The sequence below is a fragment of the Moschus berezovskii genome, chromosome 12 (assembly GCF_049115385.1).
Source record: "Moschus berezovskii isolate FMDL1 chromosome 12, NW_MosBer_1.0, whole genome shotgun sequence".
Lineage (NCBI taxonomy): Eukaryota > Metazoa > Chordata > Mammalia > Artiodactyla > Moschidae > Moschus > Moschus berezovskii.
The window spans coordinates 27,297,651-27,321,605 of record NC_142471.1 but is presented as its reverse complement, the minus strand read 5'-3'; the positions used below and the strand labels follow the sequence as shown (position 1 = coordinate 27,321,605).

General features: G+C 49.7%; 2 protein-coding genes across 9 annotated transcripts in view; one reads left to right on the top strand and one right to left on the bottom strand.

Moving 5' to 3' along the window:
• The window catches only part of PALD1 (phosphatase domain containing paladin 1), an 89,259-nt gene that overhangs the window by 65,092 nt on the left and 212 nt on the right, over positions 1 to 23,955 (bottom strand). For 2 of the 8 annotated variants that reach the window (XM_088841946.1, XM_088841944.1), the window contains exon 1: positions 20,461 to 20,839. The exons of 1 other annotated variant lie outside the window; for it this stretch is intronic. The gene's annotated coding sequence lies outside the window, so the exon portion shown is untranslated. Of the gene's footprint in view, positions 1 to 14,764; positions 14,874 to 20,460; positions 20,840 to 20,861; positions 21,125 to 23,955 lie in introns of those variants that run through there. 5 more of the 8 variants (XM_088841945.1, XM_088841943.1, XM_088841950.1 and 2 more) reach the window with 5 other exon arrangements.
• NODAL (nodal growth differentiation factor) overlaps positions 23,857 to 23,955 on the top strand; it is a 44,286-nt gene continuing 44,187 nt past the window's right edge. Inside the window, exon 1 of the mRNA XM_088841963.1 lies at positions 23,857 to 23,943. Within this exon, the coding sequence (XP_088698089.1) occupies positions 23,857 to 23,943 (87 nt within the window). The remainder of the gene's footprint in view (positions 23,944 to 23,955) is intronic.

Below are 23,955 nucleotides of genomic sequence, written 5' to 3'. Positions count from 1 at the left end.
CCTAAGGCCTAAAGCTTGCCAGCCTCGGCTCCCCAGCCTCAGCGTGGTTTCTGACAGGTGAAGAGCTCCACCACCTCAAATTTCCAGTGGCCAAGGAAAGAGCGGGGAGCGAACACCAGGGCACAGAAGGGGAAGAAAAATATTTATAAGCTTCTCCCTCTTCCTGTTTATCTATCCTCTCAAACCCAGAGCTCCTGGTAGCTATTTGTCCAGAGCAAGGTCTGCCAAGAGAGACATCCTGCTGGTGACTGCCCGGCCAGGCTTGTGCCGGATGAAGTGTAGGGGACACTGAGGCCCACACCCACCCCTGCAGCTCCCTGTCTGGCCCAAGAACACTGCTTCACAAAGGGACTTTCAACAGAAGCCAGGGCCCAGGAAGAGGGACCCAGGCCAGGGAGGAGGGGCCGCTGCCACTGCCTCCTCAGCGCCAGCTGGCACCTGTCGGCTTCATACTCAGCTCCCACCAGCTGATGAGAAGGATTCAAGGGAACAACTCTAAGCCTGGGCTGGGCACTGCCCTGGGTGGTGGTAGGGACTCAGATCACAGGCTGTGCAGGCAGGCAGACTCAGCATGTAATCCCAGCTAACCAACGACCTGCTGTGTGACCTTGGCCAAGTTAGTGAGCTTCTCTGAGCCTAATACCTTTATCTGTAAATTGAGGATAATATTAGTACCAATTCCATAAGGATGTGGTGAGAATTACATGAGACAACATAAGGGAAGGGCTGGCGCCTAGTAGATGTGAATAAATGCTATTTATTTCTCACTGGCACTGTCAAGTTGATCCCCTGACTCAATCCTGAAGATCTGAGGTGCCTTTAAAATGTGCTCAAAAGAACAATTAAGGCCTTCAAAAGGAATGAAATTTTTGACACATGTTCCAACCTGGATGAACCTTGAAGACATGCTAATTGTGTAAAAAGCCAGACACAAAAGGACAATTACAATGATTCCACGTATATGAGGCACCTAGAGAAGCCAAATTCACCAAGACAGAAAACAGAAAGGAGCCGCAGGGAATGGGGAGTTAGTGTTTATTAAGCACAGAGCTTCTATTTGGGAAAATTAAGAAGTTCTGGAGCCTAAGAAGTTCTGGATGGAGATAAGGGTTACACAACAACATGAACTGTACACTTTGAAATGGTTAGAAGCGTACATTTTATGGTCTGTATATTTTACCTCAATAAAAAATTTAAGACCCATTAAGAACATTTTTTGTGAATGTTCATATTCCGTGGAGAGCTCAGGATTGAGAGCTGGAACAGGTATGTGAAAAGCTAAAGGCACCATCTGCCAGGAAGTTGGTAGCACCAACCTGAGTGGAGGAAGCTAAACGAAAAGAGGCTGCCTGGGAGGGCTGTGAGGAGGCAGCCCCAGCCAGTCCTTCCTGTGTGAGCTGGGGTCTGACCAACACCCACCGACGCTGGGAAGAAGCAGGCCAAGCGTAGAAAGTGGGTAAGACCACAGGTAAGAGGCCTTGGCGGGGTGGGTGGATAGACTGAACTTCCCCCATAAGTCACCATGTGACCTTGAGCAAGTCATTTCCCCCTTCTGGATCTTCTGAAATCTCCTTCATTGCCTTCCTTGTAAAACCAGGATTTTACCCCATCACCCAGCAAGCACCCCTGAATCTACATCCTAGAAAAGCGAGTGTTTGTGTCCACCAAGAGACGGCAAGAGTGTTCAGCAGTTTTCCTCAGAATCCCTCTGAAACTGGAAACAAGACAAAAGTCCAGCTACAGAAAAAAAAAAAAAAACAAATATATATATATATATATAGTGCTACATCCATACAATGGAATACTACACAGCAGTGAAAAGGAACAAGCTGCAGCATCACTGATGAATCACAGGGCTCACGTTGAAAGGAAGAAGTCAGAAGCAGCCAGATAAAAATACTTCATATTGTATGATTCCATTCACACAAAGTTCAAGAACAAACAAGACTAATCCTTGAAAGGCACTCAGAAGCGTGGCCACTTGAGAGGATGGGAGGGCCCAGTAACTGGCTGGGAAAGGATACCAGGAACCTTCCAGGCCACTGATAATGTTCTACATCTTGATCTGAATATGGGTTGCACAGGGGATACACCTGTAACAATTCATCAAACTACACCCTGATTTACTGTCTGAAAATTATATCTTGAGTTACAAAATAAAATACAAACAGCTAGTAACTACTCTGTCTTGAGAACTGCAGTGAGGTGACTCTGAAAAGCCAGATGTGGAAAGGTTACAGAAGTGTTGCGTGGGCTGAGAGTCAGAAGGACCAGGGTTCAAGTGCTGATGCTCTCTCTGACTGAATACGATTTTTTTCTTTTGTGATTTTGTTGTTCCTAGCCAAACTTTTCATCATGAAATTTGTACTTAATGCCACAAGTCAAACAAGAACTCATAAATAAAAAGTCTATGCCCTTCCACTCCCCCTCTAAGCCCAGCACTTAAGCATCCTTCTATAATAAGATTTTTCCCCTTAACATCACAACACAAAAACCCCTCCAATTAACTACACAGATCTCCAACTCTGTCTGTTTAATGGTGAAGTGCCATTGCGCTGTATCACTACTCATTCAACAGACAGCTACTAACTACTGACCCTGTCAACCAGATAGGCATCTGAGAACAGACATTCCCACAACAGAGAAAAAGGGTGGGAGGGAGGAAATCAACAAATAAACACAATAATGACACACCGTGTACACTATGAAGAGGGCTCTGAAGGCTGAGATGCTCAGCTGGAAAATAAGACAGGAAAAGACATGCAGAGCTTCAACTGACAGCAGGATTATGACCCAATAAACCCATCAAAAGTTGAAAATAGCACAAATCAAAAATGCACTTAACACACCTAGCCACTACGCATCGTAGCTTAGCCGAGCCTACCTTAAATATGCTCAGAACATTTATATCAGCCTACAGTAGGGCAAAATCATCTAACACAAAGCCTATATATTTTATAACAATGTCGAACCCCAAATCCCTCATGTAATTTATTTAATAGGGCACTGAACGTGAAAAGCAGAAGGGTGTGTGGATGCAGAAGGGTTGTTACATGCAGGTAACATACATATTGACTATTCACCCTCCTGAGGGCATGGCTGATGGATCTGCCGCTGCTCAACATCACGAGAAGAGTGCACGGCACATCGCTGGCCCAGGAAAAAATCCGAACTCAAAATTCCAAATACAGTTTTCCATGGATGCATCGCTTTCACGCCATTATAAAGCCAAAAAACCCTAAGTCAAACCACCATAAGTTGGGGACCGTCTATATTTCAGATATGATAGTCACAGAAGGCCTCCACTGGCAACCAAAGAACAGGGAGGTTCGGGCCCATGAAAAGCAGGCCAGGCAGAAGATGCAGCCCGCGCCAGGGTCCTGCCGTGAGGAGATCACAGAAGTGAAAGGAGACAGTGTGGTCTCTGGAGCAAAGTCTTATATCCTGATCGTTCTACTTCTTTAGGATAGGCTGTTAAATTTGGACTGCTTTGATGAAAAGGCATGTGCACTTTAAAAACTAGAGTAGATCCTGCCATATTACTTTTCCACAAGGTTGTATGACTCCATACAGCGACCAGGATCATTTAAGAGGGCCAGTTTCCCCACAGCCTCACTGGTTCAAAAAGTTACAGATCCTCTTCATTTTCGCCCACATGAAAGCTCTCTACTTCCACAGGAAAACTCTCCAGGCCCAATTCACAAGAAGGTAAATGGCAAACCCTCCTCCTCAGGATGCTGTGAGGTTTAACTGAGAAATAAATTCATCCAACCTGCTGAGCCCAGTGCCTAGCAAAGAGTGAGCACTCAACAAATGGGGCCTGCTGTTCCATCACCCACATGAATGCCAACCCAATAGTCACCATGCTAACACAGGGAGCTTCTATGGGGAGCCTGGAAGCCTCAAACCCAAGAGGCTTAGCATGGCTGTCCCTGGAAACAGGGTTACAGGGAGGAGGTGGAATTATGGCTCAGCAAAAGAGCACTGGGCTGGGAGTCAAGAGACTAGGTTCAAGTCAACCCTCCTGAGACTCAGTTTCCTCATCTACTAAATAGCCCAAATCACTCCCTCTTGATGCAGCCATTCTACCAACATTTCTGGGGCATCTACAAGAGATGACTCTACACATGGACATCACCAGATAGTCAATACCAAAATCAGATTGATCATATTCTTTGCAGCTGAAGATGGAGAAGCTCTATACAATTACCAAAAGCAAGACTGCGAGGTGACTATGGCTCAGATCATGAAATGCTTATTGCCAAATTCAGACTTAAATTGAAGAAAGTAGGGAAAACCATTAGACCATTCAGGTATGACCTAAATCAAGCCCCTTACAGTGGAAGTAACAAATACAAGTGACCAATACAACTACAGCCACAAATACAAGTGACAAATATAAATACAGTAGAAGTGACAAATAGATTCAAGGGATTAGACAGGATAGACAGAGTGCCTGAAGAACTATGGATGGAGATTCGTAACACTGTACAGGAGGTGGTGGTCAAAACCATTTCCAAGAAGAAGAAAGGCAAGATAGTTGTCTGAGGAGGCCTTACAAAGAGCAGAGGAAAGAAGAGAAGCGAAAGGCAAAAGAAAGATACACCCGTTTGAATGCAGAGTTCCAAAGAAGAGCAAGGAGAGATGAGAAAGCCTTTCTAAGCGATCAATGCAAAGAAAGAGAAAAAAATAATAGAATGGGAAAGACTAGAGAGCTCTTCAAGAAAATTAGAGACACCAAGGGAACATTTCATGCAAAGATGGGCACAATAAAGGACAGAAATGGTATGGACCTAACAGAAGCAGAAGATGTTAAGAAAAGGTGGCAAGAATACACAGAAGAACTGTACAAAAAAGATCTTCATGACTCAGACAACCACCATGGTGTGATCACTCACCCAGAGCCAGACAGATATCCTGAAATGCAAAGTCAAGGGGGCCTTAGAAAGAAAGCATCACTACAAACAAAGCTAGTGGAGGTGATGGAATTCCAGCTGAACTATTTCAAATCCTAAAAGATGCTGTGAAAATGTGGCACTCAATATGCCATCTAATTTTGAAAATTCAGCAGCGGCCATAGGACTGGAAAAGGTCAGTTTTCATCCCAATCCCAAAGAAAGGAGATGCCAAAGAATGTTCAAACTACCACACAATTGCATTCATCTCACACGCTAGCAAAGTAATGCTTAAAATTCTCAAAGTTAGGCTTTAATAGTATGTGAACCGAGAACTTCCAGATGCTCAAGTTGGATTCAGAAAAGGCAGACGAACCAAAGATCAAATTGCCAACATCCTCTGGATCATCGAAAAAGCAAGAGAATTCCAGAAAAATATCTATTTCTGCTTCATTGACTATGCTAAAGCCTTTGACTGTGTGGATCACAATAAACTATGGGAAATTCTTAAAGAAATGGGAATACTAGGCCGCCTTACCTGCCTCTTGAGAAACCTGTATGCAGGTCAAGAAGCAACAGTTAGAAATGGACACAGAACAATGGACTGGTTCAAAACTGGGAAAGGAGTACATCAAGGCTGTGTATTGTCACCCTGCTTATTTAACTTATATGTAAATGCCTTATATGCAGAATGCCAGGCTGGATGAAGCACAAGCTGGAATCAAGATTGCTGGGAGAAATATCAATAACCTCAGATATGCAGATGATACCACCCTTATGGCAGAAAGTGAAGAGGAATTAAAGAGCCTCTTGATGAAAGTGAAAGAGGAGAGTGAAAAAGTTGGCTTAAAACTCAACATTCAAAAAACGAAGATCATGGCATCCAGTCCCATCACTTCATGGCAAATATATGGGGAAACAATGGAAATAGTGAGAAACTTTATTTTCTTGAGCTTCAAAATCACTGCAGATAGTGACTGAAGCCATGAAATTAAAAGACGCTTGCTCCGAGAAAGAAAAGCTATGACAAACCTAGACAGTATATTACAAAAGCAAAGACATTACTTTGTCAACAAAGGTCCGTATTATAGTCAAAGCTATGGTTTTTCCAGTAGTCATGTATGGATGTGAGAGCTGGACCATAAAGAAGGCTGAGCGCCAAAGAATTGATGCTTCTGAACTGTGATACTGGAGAAGAGTCTTGAGAGTCCCTTGGACTGCAAGCAGATCAAACCAGTCAATCCTAAAGAAAATCAATGTGAATATTCAATGAAGGATTGATGCTGAAGCTGAAGATCCAATACTTTGGCCAGCTGATGCAAAGAGCTGACTCACTGGAAAAGACCCTGATGCTGGAAAAGACTGAAGGCAGGAGGAGAAGGGGATGACAGAGGATGAGAGGGTTGGATGGTATAACGAATTCAATGGACATGAGTTTGAGCAAGCTCCAGTAGAAGGTAAAGGACAGGGAAGCCTGGCATGCTGCAGTCCACGGGGTCGCAAAGAGTCAGACAGGATTGAGTGGCTGAGCAACAGCAACTACTATATAAAGGGCATTGTTCTAAGAGTTAACAATACAGAATAAAATTTCCGCTTCATACATGCTAGCTGGACACACAGAAATAAACTATAAATTAGTAAAATATATGGCATATCAGGGGGCGGTGAGTGATTAAAAAAAAAAGGCTCTGTGGATGAGGTATGAAATTTTAGTGTATCCAGAGCAGGCTTCACATTTGAGTAAAGAGGAAAAGGAAGTGACAAGGCAAGCTTTGTGACTCTGGGGAGGACAAGCATCCCTGCTCAGGGTCAGCCATGCAGATGCCCTGCGGTTGGGTTCCCATTGTGTTGAAGGAGCCATGCGGCTGCCAGTCGACTGGAGCCAGGTGGGAACGAGCAGGTGAATACTAGATGGAGGCCACAGTAATAACACTGGCCTTCACGGCAGGTAAACAAGGAACTACTGGGGGCCTTGAGGCAGAGAACTGTCCTGATCTGACTTTGAAATTCCAACAAGGTCACCCTGCTGCTGTGTTAGAAGAGTCTTTTCGCCAGACAGGGCAGAAGGGAAGGGCAGAACCCAACAGCCTGTTAGGAGTCCACCGCAACCATGCAGGAGATCCTGGTGGCTCGGACCTGCAGTGTGGCTCTGGACCTATCTGAAGGTGAAGCCAAGAGGACTTACTGAGGTGTGAGAGGAACAGAGGAACCATGGGCAACTTCAGGTTTGGCCTGAACAACCAGAGGCCGGGCCAAGGGAAGCCACGGGCAGTGAGGAGTGAGCGGATGGATAAGGGTTGGGGGGCTGCAGTCTCTACTTCAATCTCAGAAGGAAGCCACAGGGCCTGGGGACCTGAAAACAAAGAAGAGCTGATCCAGACGCCTGTGTGGCTCCCTCTGGGAAGCAGTATGAAAGCCAGAGAGGGGAAGGGAGGCCAGAGGGAAGTCACAGCAGCATGTATGACCTGCTACAGGCCTTGCTGCCCACAAAGCCCAGGCCACGGCCATGACTGGCTGCTCACGGACCCATTTCACAGGTGGGGAAACTGAAGGAGCTGAGCTTCACAGTGAGCACCTCTCATTTAGAAGCTGGAAAGGGCCAGGATGAGGTAAGGCGGGTGGCAGGCAGCTCACACCCACCACCCCAATCAGGGCCCAAGGGGCTGAACCCAGTGTCCCCACCAACCAGGAAGTCTGCAGGATCCCAAGAGGTGATGAGGACTCCGGGTTTCTCAGAGTTGAGACTATGACTCCAATCCAGGTTCCAAGGATATCTGCTTTGGGACCCAGGAGCTCTTCCCTCCTTCACCCACTCCCTCATCGGAATTTAATTCATGCCCCATAAAGTTCACCCTTATAAAATATACAACTCGGGAACTGCCCCGGTGGTCTAGTAGCTAAGACTCTGTGCTCACAATGCAGGGGTTAGGTTCCTGGTCAGGGAACTAGATCCCACACACCACAGCTAAGAGTTCGCAGGACACACCTGAAAGATCCCACATGCTGCAATGACGACCAAAGATCCCACGTGCCACAACTGAGACCTGGCATGTGCTCAGTCGCTCAGTCGTGTCCAGCTCTTTCAGACCCCATGGACTGCAGCCCACCTGGCTCCTCTGTCCACAGGGATTCTCCAGGCAAGAATACTGGAGTGGGTTGACATGCCCTCCTCCAGGGGATCTTCCCAACCGAGGGATCAAACCCAGGTCTCCTGCATTGCAGGCAGATTCTTTACCACTGGGCCACCAGGGATGCCCTGGCATAGCCAAATAAATAAATAAAAATATTAAAACAAATAAATAAATTATACCACTCAGTGGTATTTAATACATTCACATTATTGTGCAACCATCACAGCTACCTAATCCCTCCCTGAACTGTAAAAGTGTTAGTCGCTCAGTCGTGTCTGACTCTTTGTGACCCCAGGGACCTGCCAGGCTCTTCTGTCCATGGGATTCTCCAGGCAAGAATACTGGAGTGGGTTGCCAGTCCCTTCTCCAGGGTCCCTTCCTGCCCCAGGGATTGAATTTAGGTCTCCCACACTGCAGGCAGATTCTTTGTTGTCTGAGCAAGCAAGGAAGCCCCAATTCAGGAATATCAAACACAAAAAGTTAAACAAACAATTATCATATGACCCAGCAATTCCATTCCTAGGCACATACCCAAAAGAACTGAAAACAGGTATCCAAACAAATACTTGTACACAAATGTTCTAGTTACAACAGGTGAAGGGTAGGAGCAATCCAAACGTCCATCAAATAATAAACTGATAAACAAAGCACGGTATATTCATACAATACAATCCAAACACAAAGAGTTGCATATTTTATGATTCCACTTGTATGAAAAGTCCAAAATAGGTAAATCTATAGAGAGAGAATGCAGATTAATGGTGCCAGGGGCTGGGGGAAGCGGGTAATCAGGAGTGACTGCTTTATAGATACAGAGTTTCCTTTGAGGTGATGAATATGTCTCAGATGTTGAACATTACTAATCATCCAGGAAATGCAGATCAAAAGCACAATGAGATATCACCTCACACCTGTCAGGATGGCTATTACCAAAAAAAGAGACAACAAAACATTGGCAAGGATGTGGAGAAATTGGAACCCTTGCACACTGTCGGTGGGAATGGAAAATAGCACAGAGGTTCCTAAAAATTAAATTATTAATGGAACTTCCAGATGATCCAGCAATCCCACTTCAGGGTATTTACACAAAAGAACCGAATCAGAATCTCAAAAGAGGTATCAGCACAATACCCATGCTCACTTCAGCACTAGACACAACAGCCAAGAGGTGGAAGCAGCCCCAGTGTCCACTGATGGAGGAACGGATAAAGAAAACGCGGTACACACACACAACAGAACACTGCACGCGCATGCTATGTCGATTCAGTCGTGTCCGACTCTTTGCGACCCCATGGACTGCAGCCTTCAAGGCCCCTCTGTCGATGGGATTCTCTAGGCTAGAATACTGGAGTGTGCTGCCATGCCCTACTCCAGGGGATCGTCCCGATCCAGGGATCGAACCTGCGTCTCTTACGTCTCCTGCATTGGCAGGCAAGTTCTTTACCACTTTACCAAAGCCAGTTGGTGCTTCCCAGTGGAATAACATTCCCAGTGGAATATTACTCAATCTTTAAAAAGAAAGAAATTCTGCAGTATGCTACGTGGATGAAACTTGAGGTTGTTATGCCAAGTAAAATAAGCTAGTCATAGAAAGACAAATACTACATGATTTCACTTATGTGAGGTATCTAACCATAGTCAAATTCGGGACTTCAGGGGTGGTACAGTGGATAAGAACCTCCCTGTCAAAGGGGGGAACATGGGTTCAATCCCTAGTCGGGGAAGATTCCACATGCCGTGGGGCAATTAAGCCATCGAGCCACAACTACTGAGCCCGTGCTCCAAACAAGAGAAGTCACCACAATGAGAAGCCTGTAGACCACAAGAAGAGTAGTCCCTGCTCACCTCAAGTGGAGAAAGCCCCCGCGCAGCAACAAAGGCTCAGCCCAGCCAAAAATAAATAAAATAAAACTGTTTTAAAATAGTCAAAGTCATAAACTCAGAGTGGAATGGTGGTTGCCAGGCACTGGACAGAGGCGGAAATGGGAAGTTACTAATCAACAGGCACGAAGTTCCGATTAAGGAAGGAGAATAAGCTCTAGAGATCTGCTACACAACTTTGTCTTTATAGTCAAAAAAGATATTATACACTGAAAAACTTGCTAAGAGGGTAGTTCTCACGTTAAGTATTCTTACCACAATAAAATAAGAAATTTTTTCAACGTTTCAGAATTAGGTAGATGTGACATTTGCACAATTTTGTGAATATAGAAAATACCACTGAACTACACACTATGAAATAGTAAACTTTATGTTATATGAATTTCACCTCATAAGAAAAGTACTGAGAGCATGTCCTTGCATCCAAATGACTATCTCTCCCAAGCAAGTGCTATGGTGCAATCTAGGGCTCGAGCCTGCTCCTGTGTTCACGATTCAGTTCCTTCTTTGTGAATGCCAAATGACATCACTGCACAAACAAAGGTTGTGGTTCAAATAAGAGAAGGGGGGTAGGGTGGAGGACTGAGCCACCATAGCAGCCTGACATGCCCAATGCAAAGCCTGGTCTATTAGCAGTCAGGACTATGTTCATCCATGTGAACAGAGCAAAGCCCACCTCTGTGCCAAATTCCCACAAGTGGGTTGAAGAGCCACAATATGTAGATTTCGATAACACCATTATTTCAGCCTTATCTTTGATCAAACGAGCCAGCATTCCAGGTTATCAAGTGATGCTCTATTAAAACAGACAGTTGGGGATTACTCATTGGCAGCTCAGACTCAAATGTTAGCACAGTCAGCCAGCCACATCTTTGGGTTCGGCATCCTCGGAAAATATTTGGGAAAAAAAAAAAAAAACTCCTGAAAGTTATAAGAAACAAAACTTGAATTTGCTGTGTGCTGGAAACTTTTTACATAGTATTTACATTGTATTTACAACTATTTACATAACATTTACATTATATTAGGTATTATAAGTAATCTAGAGATGATTTAAAAGCTAGGGGAGGATATCTATAGGTCATATGCAAATACTATGCCATTTTACATAAGGGGCTTCAGCTTCTTTGACTTCAGAATCCAACTTCAGACTCCGTGGGGGTCCTGAAACCAATCCCATCGCCAAAGATGCTGCGGAGGGACAACCGTAATCAGAATTACCCAAAACCGGCCAGCCAGCCCCTTTTTGAAGGCCCCTCTGCGCAGCAGGCAAAAGAGACAGAAGCAGGGGAAACAGAAGGCGCCAGCTCTCTGCCATCAACCCAACAATGGCAATTTCGTTTCAGTTCACATCCTTCCAATTAAATTAACACTGTTCATATGAAATGGGTTGGCTTTCTGGTTTTATTAGTTTCACTCTGGTTTTATTTCATGCTCGCTTTACAGTTATGTAAAAACCATGTAAACATTCTAAGGCACTTACACCTAGTTTTATATTTGCACCTTTAAGTCATATTCTAAGAAAATTCAAATAAACAAGTGAGGCTTTTTTCCTTTCAGTTCAGTTCAGTTCAGTCGCTCAGTCATGTCTGACTCTTTGTGACCCCATGAAAAAGCCACAAAAAAACCCCACATACTTATGATTGCATTTATACAAAATGTCCAGAAGAAGCAAATCTATAGAGACAAAAAGTAAACTTGTAGGGTGGGGAGTGATGACTAATGGGTACAAGGTATCTTTCTGAGCTGATGAAAATATTGTAAAATGAAACTGTACTGACAGATGTCCAACTCTGTGAATACATTGAAAGCTACTGAATTGTAAACTTTAAATGCCTGAATTGTTCAGCGTGTGAGTTAAACCTCCATAAACCTATTTTTAAGAGCAGGGGAAGGGGAGTCAACCTATTACCCAGGTTTGAACAACACTAAGCTGGAGAAATCACAGAGACATGAACAAACCCACCGATTCATGGCCTCCTTGCCAGGCCCACTCCACATCTCCCTCCCCTATACTATCCCCAAGGGCTCTGGAGCCAGAAGAGGCTAAGAGGGAACCCTAAGTCACAAGCTAAGCCCTCCCTGGGTGAGCAGGTAACTGCCCTAGGACACCACAACTCAGGAGTCCTATCTCCTGAACAGTATTAAGACACTGTTTTGAGTTATTAAATTGGGAAAAACTTAAAAACAACGAATGCAACCAATGTCAGTAAGTATGCAGGGAATGTGATTCTTATATACTTCAAAGGCAGCGTCAAGGGAGGATGCATGACAATAAAGATTCAGCACCTCAGTGACCCAACTGGCTGGGATTTGGGTAGAGGCAGGAGCACTTTGAAACTGAGCACAGGCAGCCCCCCTTCCTGGGGAGGCAGCTGCCATCCCCGCCCTCCACCCACACATGCCCAACACAGCCTGCAGTGCAGGAGAGGGTCCCTATCCAAGCATGCTGCCTGCAGCCAGCCTCAGCAAGGGGCAACTCTGCTGCAACAAAAAGGGAGGCCTCAGTCCATCTTCTGTCCACCCAGCAAACCTCCCTCTCCTTCGGCCTATCCCTTCCAGCGACACTTCACAGAGACAGGAAGAGGAAGCCCCTGCTGACAGCTGCTGCGTAGGCGGCGCTGGTGAAGCCAGCGGGAGTGCACGTCTACCCATAACAGGCTGACCCCTTTTGTCCCAGCGCCTTCCTCCTCTAGAAACCTGCCTGGAATCGACCACCTCCACAAAGCCTTCATTCTGTCTCCCTCAAAGGCTCATTAAGCCCCAGCTTGGAGCCAGAGGAGGGGGAGTAGACAACTGTTTGCCTGGCCCAGGACCCCCACCTCTGGGCCCTCAGCTCAGGGATGGCTCCCAGGGAAGGTGCAGAACTTGGATAACTGTGCTGGCAACGCTCCCAAGACGAAGTGCTAAGTGGAGAAGTGGGCCCCAGAGCCATGGACCAAGTGCAATTCTATGTCCCCAAATTAAAACTACACAAATGCATACAGAGGCACAGAAAAGATGACTGGGGAATATCCACAATCTGCTGACAGAGATACCTCGGGCCAAGAAAGGAAGTAAGGAAGGGAAGGGCTTTCACATTTCACTCCCTCTCTCTAGGAAGCTATTACCCGAATCTTTTGTAAAGATTAACTACTTAACTTTTTTGAACTGAAAACATTTTCAAAAGCAGGGTAGACATCCATCAACTGGGAACACGGTAAGCAAGCTATGGGCCCTACACACTCTGGGATACATATCTAGCAACAAAAAAAGGAATACACTCCTAGAACACATGACATGACACTCAAGAACATCATGTTGAGGACTTCTCCGGCGGCCCACTGATTAAGAATCTGCCTGCCATAGAGAATAGACTGATGGACACGGGGAGAGGTGAGGAGAGGTGAGAGGTATGGAGAGAGTAACATGGAAGCTTACATGACCATATGTAAAACAGATAGCCAATGGGAATTTGCTGTATGGCTCAGGAAACTCAAACAGGGACTCTGTATCAACCTAGAGGGTTTGGATGGGGAGGGAGATAGGAAGGAGCTTCACAAGGGAGGGCATATATGTATACCTACGGCTGATTCATGTTGAGGTTTGACAGAAAACAGCAAAATTTTGTAAAGCAATTATCCTTCAATAAAAAATTAATTAATTAAAAAAAAGAATCTGCCTGCTAATGCAAGGGATAAGGATTCAACACCCATCTGGGAAGATCCCATATGCCTTGGGGCACCTAGGCTCCAGCGTCAGGACTACTGAAGCCCTCAAACCTTGAGGCCATGCTCCACAATAAGAGAAGTCACTGCGATGAGAAGCCCATGCACCACAGCTGGGGAGAAGTCCACACTTACTGCAACTCGAGAAAGCCCACACACAGCAAAGAAGACCCAGTGCAGCCAAAAATAAATTGAAAAAAAAAAGAACATCATGTTGAATAAAACAGGCAGAAATAAAAAATACCTATTAACTAGAGGAGTCCACTTATGAGAAAATCTAGAAAAAAGCAAAACCAGAGTGACAGGAGATAAGTGGCCTGGGACCAGGCCTGGGAGCAACTACTGACTGCAGGGGAGCCCCAGGAAACTTCTGGGTGATGGAAGTGCTCCCACACTAGACTGGGGTGGGGGCTGCACGCCCATGACGTTCACCAACACTCAGCCAGCTGCACCTGTACAGTGGGTGAATGCTATGGTACGCACACCTCAATAAAACTTAAGTGAGCCAGGAGGAAGGGAGTCAGCACTTAATGGGGAAGGGGTCTCCCTTGGGGTGATGAAAATGTTCTGGAACTTGACGGAGGTGGTGCCACAACATTGTGATAAACTCAATGCCACTGTAGCTGTACTTCAAAATGGTTAATTTTACATCAAGTGAATTTCACTTCTTTTTTTTTTTAAGTAGACAAGGAAAACATTATTATGCCCATGTTGCAGATGGAAAAACTGGACTCAGAGGAAGCAGTCAACTGCTAGTCCCGGGTTTGTCCACCTGCACCTTAGACCTGATTTAGAGCCCAGGAGAGGCGACAGACTCGCTCCGGACTTCCCCAGAAGGCTCTGCAATGCTGGGCCTCTACCTCCAGGGAGGGCTCTGGGTCTTTTCTCTGGGGCATTTGAAAACCAGAGCTTCCCCACAGACCCCGGAGTGAGCCAGCGGAGCGGCACCTGCAGGGACTTCCGAAGGCTGTGAACTCCATCAATAGACAGGGCTGCAGCCGTGGCAGGGACCGAGCATCAGCAAGAAAGTGGTCAAGCTAAGGCTAGAGCCAGGATGGGGGTGGGGATGAGCCCAATCAGATCCAGGCTGGACGAGGTCTTCTGGGCCCTGCCAATCAGGGTCCTAGGGAGATGAAGGGTCAGCACCAACCTCAGGGACCCAGGAGAAGGCCTCAGCAACTACAGGACGGCAGTCAGAGTAGACACATCCACCAGCCTCTTTGTGACTGGCAGGAGAGGGGTTCACGCCTTCCTGAGCTCTGCAGGAAAAGAAAAGAGGAGGAGAGGTTCCCCTCGGTGCTTTCTAAACAGAATCTTCAAAAACACCCAGTGGCCCTGTCCTCCACTCTGCGGAGGGCCCCGACAGAGGCCACCGCCTGCAGACATGCAGAGCCTAGGGCCCAGGAGCATGTAGAGGCCGGCAAAGCCCAGGGTCGTCTGAGGGCACCCACTTCTCTCCCCACTAACTGCCCCTGCACCAGCCTCTTGGCAGTGGGGCCTGTTTCTCATGGGCGAGGGCGGGAAGCCCAGCCATGGACCCACAGCCGTCCTAGCACCACACCCTCCCTCTGCCTGGAATTTCCAAAAGCCCTGCTCCCTGGGAGCCTACAGGGTCAGAAGCGGCACACCCAGTTCCCAGATGCTCCCTACTGCCTGCCACAGGCATGGAGGTAACCCCAGATGCCCCATGTCTCTCCTTCATCAGCATGCTTCAGCTCCAGCCCAAGCAGGAGCTGAAAGTCCAGTATACGTCAGGTACAGAAAATAAGACAACTTCCAAGATCCAGGAATTCCACTATTAGACATTCACTCCTTAGGAGAAGTTTCAAAGGCCTCAGTTCATTCCTGAGAAAGGGGATCTGTTAACCTATAGGTATCTCAGCTAACAGCAAAAATAGGCATGTTAATGCTGCAATGGGGGCAGTCTGGAGCCCCCAGCTCAAAAATGAGGGGTCCCAGGGAGGGCTGGCAGGGCTTCCCCGGTGGCTTAAATGGTAAAGAATCCACCTGCAATGCAGGAGACCCGGGCTCAATCCCTGGGTTAGGAAGATTTCCTGAAGAGAATGGCTACCCACGCCAGTATTCTCACCTGAAGAATCCCATGGACAGAGGAGCCCGGCAGGCAACAGTCCATGAGGTCACAAAGAGCTGGACACAACTGGACACAACAACTAACACACAAAGAGGGCTGGCAGGCATTCATAAGAGGGCAGGGAGGTGCCCTGAGCGAAAGTGAGTCCTTAAAGTGAGTCCTCTAGGCAGCTCATGTCCTAAGAGGGAGGCCAGGGCTGCCTATGAGCCCAGTGTGGGAGGAGCAGCAGATCACAGGCCAGGAAGGCTGAGCCTGGGCCCCACCCCAGGCCTGTGGATCTGCTCGTGTTCCCTAAACATGCCAAGATGCCACATCTCTGCACAGGTTGCTGATTCTGTTTGGGAAGCCCTTCTTATCCTTGCAAACTCGTGGCCATCCTTCAAAGCCCACCTGAAGCATCACCTCGCGCCCAGGCAAGCCCTTCCCTCCCTTCAGCTCTGACCATAGCAGACACGGCCCCCAGTAGGTACCAGTGGCAGAATGCACACAGGTGCCTCTCTCACATGGCAGGGACTGAGTCTCACTCACCTTTGGTCCCCTGCACCTGACACTGAACCTGGGGCATGAAAGGCCAGGAATTGGAGCCAAGATAGCATCCCGGGACCCTCTCACCTTGAGGCACTGTGCAAACAGCCTGGCCCGTCGCTCTGCTGAGATCACTGTAATCACGGGAATAGCAGCACCGAATGTTTACTGAGCACTTATTACGAGCCACACGTTACTGCCAGGGCACTCCATATGCTACCTCCTTTCATCCTTGTGACAGTCTTCTAAGGGAGTTTCTATTATTAATCCTGTTACACAAGGGAATCAGGCACAGAGAGGTTACGTGAGCTGCCCAATGCCACAGAGCCAGTGCGGGAGGAAGCCAAAATTCAGACCCTAGTGATCTGGTTCTGCACCCAGTAATCTTCATCACTCAGATGTATTGCGGGTATGAAGATGGTCAGTTGTCAGGACAAGCTCTGAGTGGAAGAGGAACTCGGGGGTTTTAAAGGCTAGTTCTCCCTGGGCCTTCTCTTTCCCCGGTCCCAGCAGAAGACTTAGGAAGAACAGCAAGGCCTCTGCCCAGATCCAGCCTGCTGCTCCCAAGCTCATCCCTGTGCTGAGTGCCACTTACAAGAAACACAAAAGGCCCATCTGCCAGCCCCTTGGCCCAGACTGGGGAGGTACACAGCTGTCCGCTGGGAGGCAGAGCCATAATTTGGGGCTATTCTTAGCAAACCACTGGCTCCCCTCCCAGAAGCCAGCAGGCCAGGCCCAAGCTTCACACAGCCTCCTGCAAGTGTGGAGAGGTCCCACAGGGCTAAGGAGCGACTGCGGGGTGAGAGGTGAGAACAAAGCCCTCACCCCGAGCTTTCAAATCAGAGGTGCTGGCCTGCTCACCTTCCCAGGGCTTGGCCACCTGGCTGTTGACCAGCTCTGGGGAGTCCTGGCCACAAAGCAAGTCTGGTCACCAAAGTTCCACCAACAGGGCTCGCTCTGGGGCAGACCCTGGGCCACACACTTTCCACTCACATTAAACCCTCGCCACACCCCAAGGGTGAGGGGTTACTGGCCCCATTTAAAGATGAGGGGTTGCACTTTAAAGATGAGTTAGTTAAGACATTGAGTAACTTGCCCAGGTAACACAGTGAGTTAGTGTCAGCTGTATCTCCCAACTCCAGCTTGGGCCATAGCCAAATGGTGGGGCGGGGCCCTTCCCTGTCCAAGTTCAGGGTTTAGGGGAGGGGCAGTCCACACTAGAGAGCAAAGGTCTCACCAAAGATCCAACTGCAAGTCTACTCTTTCTCTCCACCGCCAGCCCCCGGGACTGTCCCTTCCTGCAAGAAACCCTCAGGTTTGAGCTAAGAGGGAGAGTCCCCAGCAGGTTCCTCCCCTACTCCAGCAGCACAGTCTCACTTCAGGAAGTTGTGCAGATCCAGAGGAGTTGAACCTCAAAGTTCAAGGAGCCCCTGCTGGTGCTTAAGGCATGCGCCCAGCCCTGCAACTTAGGGAATAGGGAGGTCAAAGAATTCTCAGGGTTAAACAGAGGATACTGAGCCCAAAGCAGGAGTCTAGAAATGAAGCCATACCACTCAGCACTTGCTCAGCCACTAACCCAAACAAGTCAACTTTCAGACACCGCTGCCACATAGAGTCACAGGAATAACTCAACAGTGCCTGCCTTGGACTACACCTTGGTTGTTGCTGTTTGGTCACTAAGTTGTGTTTGACTCTTTGCGACCCCATGGACTGCAGCACGCCAGGCTTCCCTGTCCTTCACTATCTCCTGGAGTTTGCTCAGACTCATGTCCTTTGAGTCGATGATGCCATCAACCATCTCATCCTCTGTCGCTCCCTTCTCCCCTGTCCTCAATCTTTCCCAGGATCAGGGTCTTTTCCAGTGCATCAGCTCTTCGTATCAGGTGGCCAAAGCAGTGGAGTTTCAGCTTCAGTATCAGTTGATTTCCTTTAGGATTAGCTGGTTTGATCACCTTGCTGTCCAAGAGACTCTCAAGAGTCTTCTCCAGCACCACAGTTCCTGGTACCCACCTCTGACTGTGTTCTGCCTTCTGCTGGCGGGCGACTCAGCAGGTCTAAGTGTCTGTGTGCCAGGTGCTCACAGCCAACTCCATGTCTGCCCAGGGATTCAAGTCACATCCACGTGGCTCCCTGTCTCTCGTACATACATCCCTGTGTATGTTCCTCTGGGCCCACCAAAACATCTGTCCACTTCCAGCCAAGTCTCCGTGATGGCACAGATCTGTCTACACAGTATCTGCAGCCCATTCGCTGTCCCCGCTTGTGTGTTCACACTGTCTGCCCCTGCACGTGTCTGTGCCCTGAGTTGCTTGCCCACCTCCACTGTCTTCCTGTGTCTGCTCTCATATCCACTGTATCCAGTTCCTCACTGTCCCAGCCCACTCAGCTATAAACCTGAGCACGTTTGCACACATCTCTGCCCACGCCAGCATTCCCCACCTGTTCCTGGGTGACCCCGTGGGAGCCACCTGTTTGGAGGCAGGTGGGTATGTGTTCACCCAAGTACTCACAGTGCCGGCCAAGGGCTAAAGGGTAAGCTCAGCCCACTCCTAGAACAGTGTTCAAGGCCACAAGCACGAGTTCACTGCCACCTCCACAAAGTGTTCCAGGACATCTTGCCAGGGATGATGCGGGAGGGAGCAGAGTCCGAGGCACAGCAGAACCTCAGAGGTGAGGTCAGAGATGCCCCAGGTACCACTAAGCTCAAGCCAGTTCTGCCAGGCCTGTCCACTTCCAACACCCCAATTCCAACCCCGATGGCCAATGAGAGGAAGACTGTCCGTCTGCACTCACAGGAAATAGTGTCTGGCTCCAGCCTGCGAAGCTCATCCCCAGCCCCCAGAGACAGAGGCTCTTCAGAAAGGAAGTGAGGACTTCCTCCTGTAAGGCTGGATCTAGACCCCAAACCTCAGAAGCCTCAGGGAAGCTAGGAAGGTCCTATGGTCAACCTGACCCCAGAAACCAAACGTACTTTCCTGAAGTCCGGAATAGCTTCAGTCAGCAGGAAAAAAAAAAAAAAAAACAACTGGGAGTGCGGCTGGGGCACACTCCTCCTGCTCCCTGTCCCTGGAGGTGGTGAGAGGTCCTAAGCAGCAGGGTAACCAGAAAGGAGGGGTATGGAGGCAGAACAATAATATTTCAAACATATCTGCATGGCTGCATGAGAATTGCATCCCAGCTTCCCTGGCAATTACAGCCTGTGTCACTCATTCAGCAATTAATCATGTGTATTCTCTTGGTATTTCCACTGTTACTATTAGTCCAGGACTGATATGGAAACCCTGTAGTAACGAAATTTCTCTGTGTTTACGCCTTGTGTCCCACCGCTCTCACCGCCCCCCACCTGACCACACCCGTGGGGCTAAGCCACCTAAGGGGAGAACCCTCCAACTCCTTCCACCACTCCCATCCTCCTTGGCAGAGCCCAGTGCCTGGCATTTAAGAGATGCTCGGTCACTGGGTCCACGCTGCTCTGCAGGAAGCCAAGGAGTTGTTGCTTGGAACTCTGGTGGAGAGAGCGAGAAGCTGGAAGCTTCCTGAAGTCAGGGGGGCTTTTCTTCCATTTCTGAGTCCCTAAGAGGTGATAACATGTTTCCGCCGTCCTGGCTGCTTTCACGAGTCCAGGGCAGCAGTGTCCCTGACACTGCACTCTGCTTTCTGACAGGCCGCCTGCCCCTTCAAGAAAAACCTCTGATGATGAAAAAAGGGCTCCCCTGGGAGACCCAGGCCTACAGAAGGAAAGAACCAGATGGGGCCCAGCATCAAATCTTGCACCCACTGGGATCTCTGGACTCTTCCCGGTTCCATGGACCTCAAGCGCCTAAAGAGGAGCCCAGGGACCTCAGGTGTGGAACATGAGGCTGCTTGCCTCTCCGCAGCTGCTCGGGAAGCCCAGCTCTCAGGTCTCGCCCGAGGACCAGCTATCAATGGTAGAGGTGTCGCTTTCCCACATCTACCCTAGTCGGAGGGAAAGCTCCTGGAGAAAGTGCGTAGCTCAGAGCCGGACAGACAAAACGGTTCCATAACTCCTGTTTAAAATGTATGGTTCCGCTTCTCTCCCAGGCACCGATCCCGTGCGGGCTTCGTTGCGGGGCTCGCCACAGAGCCCCGGAAGGCTTGTGATCTAGGGGATGGGGAGTGGGTGGTCGCAGCAGCCCCGGCCTGGGAGTGTGCAGAAGAGTCCCTCATCAGCCCTCCCTCGCCCGCCCCGGGTCCTGACGCGTCGGTACCTGCCAGCCCGCGGCTCCGGGGGGCATCCGCGCTCCTGCGGCAGGCGCGCGGCACCCGAACTGCGGGCGCCGAGTTAGGCAGCGGCGGGTCGCGCCGGGTACTGGCTCCGGCTCGCTCCTCCCAACTTCCCCAGCCCATCCGTGGGCAGAGGCGGCTCCTGAGGCTGGCAGGCCGGGCGCGACGAGGCGAGGGCACAAGCGCAGGAGGCCGCGCTCGCCTGAGCAGAGAGCCGCGCGCCCCAGCTGCAGCGCGCCGCTCGGCTCCCCGGGCCCGGCGACCCCCACGCCGAGGGCGGACCCGGCGCGGCCGCCAATCACTGCGCCCGCCGGCGCCCAGCCAGCCAGAGCCCCGGCCCCGGCCGCCGAGGGGGCGGGGGTCTCGGATTTAAAGACACACTCACCAAGCCGCGTCCGCACTGGCATTCCGGAGCCGCTGCTGCCTCGGGGAGAGGGAACGGCGGGCCCCACCTTTCTCGGCCCCGCTTCCTCCCTCCGCCAGCCCACCCTCCGCCTAGGAGGAAAAGTTTGGGGCGGGGGAGACTGCCTGGGAAACCAGTTCCGCTTCCCTCGTCATGAGTTCGGCTCTTTCTGGAAGAAGCCCAAACCCTACATCCAGCCTCCCTGGCAGGAGAAAGAAGCAAAAACTCTCGGCGCCACACCCCCGCCCAGACTCCAGCTCCCCGGGAGATCGGCGGGCCCTCGCCGCTCTCTGCTTTTTAAAGCCAAGCCAAGCCTCGGCGGGCGCCGGAAGAATCCTCGCTGCGCTGTGCAACCTGAGCTAGGCGACTGCGCTCTCTGGACCTCGCCACCACCGGAGTCAACGGTTGAGCCCTTAAAGAGCAGACTGTCCGCTCAGTTGTGGGCTTCTCCCAAATCTTGGACACTCTCAGTACCCGGAGACAAAAAGGGAAGAACCCGGCAGAAACTTCGAAAGGGGAGAGATCCCTTTGTCCCCACCCATGGCTCCCTGCAGTGACAGGCACAATCCTAACCCCCGGGAGGGCCCGTCTCCGCCTCCCCTTACAGGGGGAGGCAATCCAGCCAGGTCCACCGGAACGCCCCTGCAGTCCCTGCCAGCCCTCCGCTGGTGCGCGCCTCCAAGGGCACCCACGTGCGTTCACTCTCTCACCACTGTTTTTCTGAGGGAGACGAAATTTGCTGTGGTTAGTGAATCACTTCCCCCTTCTCTCTGCCCTGCATTGGGGGCCTGCGTCTTCCTCACCTGTCACTACCTGTCTCACCCACAATCAGTGATGGAGCGGGAGTCAGTGAAGTCCAGGTTTGCCCAGTGATGAAGGCAGTGCAGGCCTGCCCTCTCTCCAAAGTCAGGCCAGAAGGCACTGGGCTAGGAGAGGGACATGCGGGCCCTGCATCCCCTGTGAGCCCTAAGAACAAAGAAAGACAAGAGGAATGGCTATTTATGGTGCTCTTACCAGGCCTCCTATGGGATTCCCTGGTGGCTCAGATGGTAAAGCGTCTGCCCACAATGCAGGAGACCTGGTTTCGATCCCTGGGCCAGGAAGATCCCCTGGAGAAGGAAATGGCCACCCATTCCAGTACTCTTGCCTAGAAAATTCAATGGATGGAGGAGCCTGGTGGGCTACAGTCCATGGGGTCTCAAAGAGTCGGAGACGACTGAGCAACTTCACTGTCTTTCACTGTCACTGTCTACCAAGTCTCAAGTACTTCACTGGGTGATTCTAGAGATGACTACTTTTATTACCCCTCCTTTAATGTGTGGGCCTCCTCCTGTCCCATCCAAGGTGTGTGAAGAGGAGAGGAGCAAAGGAAGCCCAGGAGTGGCCTTGGAAAGCAGATCTACCTTCAGAGACCAGCAGAGCAAGGCTCAGGCTGATACATACCTTACTGCCTGTGTGGTCTGTGACATAATCTGTCTTTAAGTTCCTCAGCCAGAAGACAGCCTGTCCTCCTTCAAAGTGTTGACAAGTCAGGGAGCTGGGGATTGTGATGCCCTGGTATAGCGCGTGGCACACTGTGGCTCCATCCTTAGGCACTGCTTGCTTCCTTCCTCTTCTGCACAACCTCACAACCCCCACCCCCCGCCCCTGCAGATTTCCCATCTGATGCCCTGCCATACTGTGGGTGCTGTTGCTGTTGTTCAGTTGCTAAGTCATGTACAAATCTTTTCGACCCCATGAACTGCAGCACACCAGGCTTCCCTGTCCTTCACTATCTCCCAGAGTTTGCTCAAACTCATGTCCATTGAGTCGGTGATGCCATCCAACCATCTCATCCTCTGTTGCCCACTTCTCCTCCTGCCTTCAGTCTTTCTCAGCATCAAAGTCTTATCCAGACTTTGCATCAGGTGGAGGGTGCTGAGTTCCAGGATAACGTGCCCTTGCGGCAAGGACCATGGTAGGGGGCGCATGTGTACTGAGGCTGTGCTTAAGCGCACACCTGGACACATACACACACATCCCTCCTCCTCCCTCAGGTGCTGGGATCCATGGCTGGCTGCCTGTCTAGATTGAGCTCCTGGAGGATAAAAGTCCATGTCTAAACTGTCTTTTGGTCCCTAGCACAGTGCCTGGCACACTGGTCATCCATTCATTTGTGTTCACTATGCACACAGTAGTTGTTCTTGTTGAATCAAACAAAAAGCCCAGTACAGAGATGTCCCCAGAAGAGCCGGAATCACAGACCTTCTGGCTCCTATGGACAGCCTCCAGGCTCAGCTGATAGACCCCAGAAGTAAAGGGATGAGGATTTAGAGGTTATCTCAGAGACAAGTACAGATGGTGTCCAGTCTCACCACAGTGTCCAGCCTCACCAAGTCACCCTCAGCCTCTAAGGTTCTGCCAAGTCCCAGCTCAGAGCAGCATCCTAGGGGTTCCCCCCAACCACAAGAGAGCCTGCAGGCTTTCTTCCTTCCCCACCCGCTACCCCTTGCACCTGGGAGGGGGACAGGGACTGAATGTTGAAGAAGAGAAAAACGAAAGGACATGGCAATGCTAGGCTTACCCACAAGAAGCCACTCTGCCTTCTTTCTCCAACCCCAGGCAGAAGGGAAGCATCAATTGAGGCAACACTCTCAGTGCAAACTGCCACAGAAGCCCCCCAAGTGGTCTGGACGCTCAGAGCAGAAGCCCAAAAGTCCCCTGATAAAGGGTCAGTGGTCCCGGAATAGGATCTCAAAAACTAGATGGCTCAAGACCCACCCTTACTCACCCGGCACCCCCACCAGCACTGCCCCCACCCACCCCCAGATGCACAAACACCCAGGACCCCCCCTTATTATCTAAAGTGGTGGCCCTGCAACAACCATGTGCTTGCGTGTAAACACATGTGTCCACACATACGTACTTGTGTTGCTCATGTATGTTTGAAGAGATGTGAATGAGAATGTGCATGTTTGTGTGGGTATGCCTAGTGGGCATGAGTGTGGATGTCCAAGTGAGCATGCGTGTGTACGTGGGCAAGTGTAGCACACACACAGACTCACCCACCGGCATCCGAAACCAGGCAAGCTTCTAC